Source organism: Bombina bombina, chromosome 3 (assembly GCF_027579735.1).
Source record: "Bombina bombina isolate aBomBom1 chromosome 3, aBomBom1.pri, whole genome shotgun sequence".
Classification (NCBI taxonomy): domain Eukaryota; kingdom Metazoa; phylum Chordata; class Amphibia; order Anura; family Bombinatoridae; genus Bombina; species Bombina bombina.
The window spans coordinates 1,052,702,885-1,052,705,092 of record NC_069501.1 but is presented as its reverse complement, the minus strand read 5'-3'; the positions used below and the strand labels follow the sequence as shown (position 1 = coordinate 1,052,705,092).

Sequence of the window (2,208 nt, the reverse complement as noted above, 5' to 3'; positions counted from 1 at the left end):
GATTCTTAGAATATCCCTCTGTATGTAACACCAATAATACACAGATGTGTAGGCTCTGCACCTAAGCTGGATTTTACAAATGTTTCAAGACATAATGACCCAAAACCTGTATTGCCCCCAGCAATTTCATTTGATCTCTATAGAAAAAGATTTGCAATGTGTCCCCCTCTATGTTGAAGCATTAGGTGGGAAAAATAAGAGTCGACCTATTTCTAGTGAGTGAAAATCCCCATGGCAGAATAAAAAAAAAAAAAGAAAAGCAGAGACCAAATTGCAAACTTCAAAAGCCCCCCCCCTTCCCTCCCCTCCACATTTTCCCTCCCAGCCACCCCTAAAATGATCCTAACACTGCTTTTTCTTCTCAATGCACACAAGGGGAGTGCCAAAAGAGAGGAAAAAAAGGAATACAAATCTGCAATTGATTTTCATAATGTTTCTGCGGTGTTTGAAAACCAATCGTTTTTGAACCTCTCTCTCATCTTACCTAAGTGAACCCCTCCTACGCATCTAAGTGCTCTCAACTGATATATGGCAATATCTAGTAGGGCATCACGTGCTCCTGGGGAGAGACTAAGACGGACAGCGCGTCATCCAGCCTTCCCAAATTTTTCCCCCTCTGCAGATCGCCTCCAAAACATCTATCTATAGAGCCAGAAAGGGAGAAAGATGTTTAACTCAGTCAACCTGAGCAACTTTTGTTCCCAATCGCGCAAAGAGAGGACTACTGAATTTGGAGACCGGACAGGCTGCACTTCTAACCTGTACCTCCCCAGCTGCACCTATTATGTTCCTGAATTCTCCACTGTGTCCTCATTCTTGCCCCAGGCCCCGTCTCGCCAAATCTCTTACCCTTATTCCACCAACCTTTCCCAACCAGTGCGGGAGGTATCTTATGGATTAGACCCCTCCAGTAAATGGCACCCTAGGAGCAACTACGCCTCCTGCTACCCTGCAGCAGAGGATCTGATGCACAGAGAGTGCCTCCCTCCTTCCTCTAGCATGACCGAAATGCTAATGAAAAACGAGAGCGTGTACAGCCACCACCATCACCACCACCATCACCACCACCCCAGCGCCAACCACCCATCCACTGGCTTCTATTCCAGCATGAGCAAAAACACTGTCCTTCCTCAGGGCTTTGACCGATTCTTTGATAATGCATATTGTGGTCCAGACACCCAGGCTGAGGACTGTGTCCCCAAGAGCGACAGCAAGCTGGATACTGACCCCCAAAGCAGTGCTCTCTCAACGGATCAAGGGCTAGACCCTGAGGATGAAGAGGAGAACACCAACCCGGGCTCATCAGCCTCATCCTCCTCGGTCACTAATAAGGAAGGAAGCAAAGGCACTAACTCCAGTAGGTAGTTGTGTTAAAAATATCCTTGGAAAAAAAGCAAAAAAAACTAGGCAAAGGGAGGTGAGGGGGCTAGACCGGTGTTTTGTCGGTCACATTTTATGTGGATTTTTATAAGCATTCAAAGGATTTTATTAAACCTACAAAAGCTCTTTCTTCCAAGGAGAGAAAGGTTTTACGATGGGAAAGCTCTTTGGAGGAAAAAAATGACATAGAATGGGACGCAAAACAAACAAAACAAATACGTCTCTATATTTGTATTTTATTATTATTATTTCCTTTTTATATAAAATATATGTATGTTGCCTGATGAGTATAAACCTTATTTATTTACATTTATGTTATACATGAACTATTTATTTCTGGTGAAATGCACCAATCCAGGCCCCCGTGGCTTATTCTCACTTTGATCATGAACTTTCAGGCGCATTTTAACAAGGGTTTTGTTTGTGGGCTGCTGAAGGTGAAAGGCAATTGGGCAGAACATAACCTTGGCTTCCTGTGCATGTATATCAGAGCTCCATTCCAGCTGTTTCTTTATTAATACAAATTCACCTAGGATGATGTTGTACAGAATGCCTGGGTGACCCAAATTCTCAGTTTTGACTATAGATACACTATATCTGCATTGTTATATATTTGTTTCAGTAATGTTTTTTTTCTTTTCCCAGTTTTTAGCTTGCTTTAACAATATAGACGTTTTGAGTCTGCAATGTCCCCTATATTATAGATATGGTTTGAAGCATTTTAAAAACTTAATTAAAAATAGTGTAACACAAAACAATTAAATTACAATATTTAAGCTACACCGATTCATACATTTCGATAATAAATAGTTTATAACAATTGTAGTT

At 41.8% G+C, this 2,208-nt stretch overlaps 1 protein-coding gene across 1 annotated transcript in view; it reads left to right on the top strand.

Annotated features, from left to right (window-relative positions):
• Positions 1-392: 392 nt before the first annotated feature.
• HOXC11 (homeobox C11) overlaps positions 393-2,208 on the top strand; it is a 3,865-nt gene continuing 2,049 nt past the window's right edge. Inside the window, exon 1 of the mRNA XM_053708288.1 lies at positions 393-1,357. Coding sequence (XP_053564263.1) covers positions 667-1,357 — 691 coding nt within the window. The 5' untranslated portion in view covers positions 393-666. The remainder of the gene's footprint in view (positions 1,358-2,208) is intronic.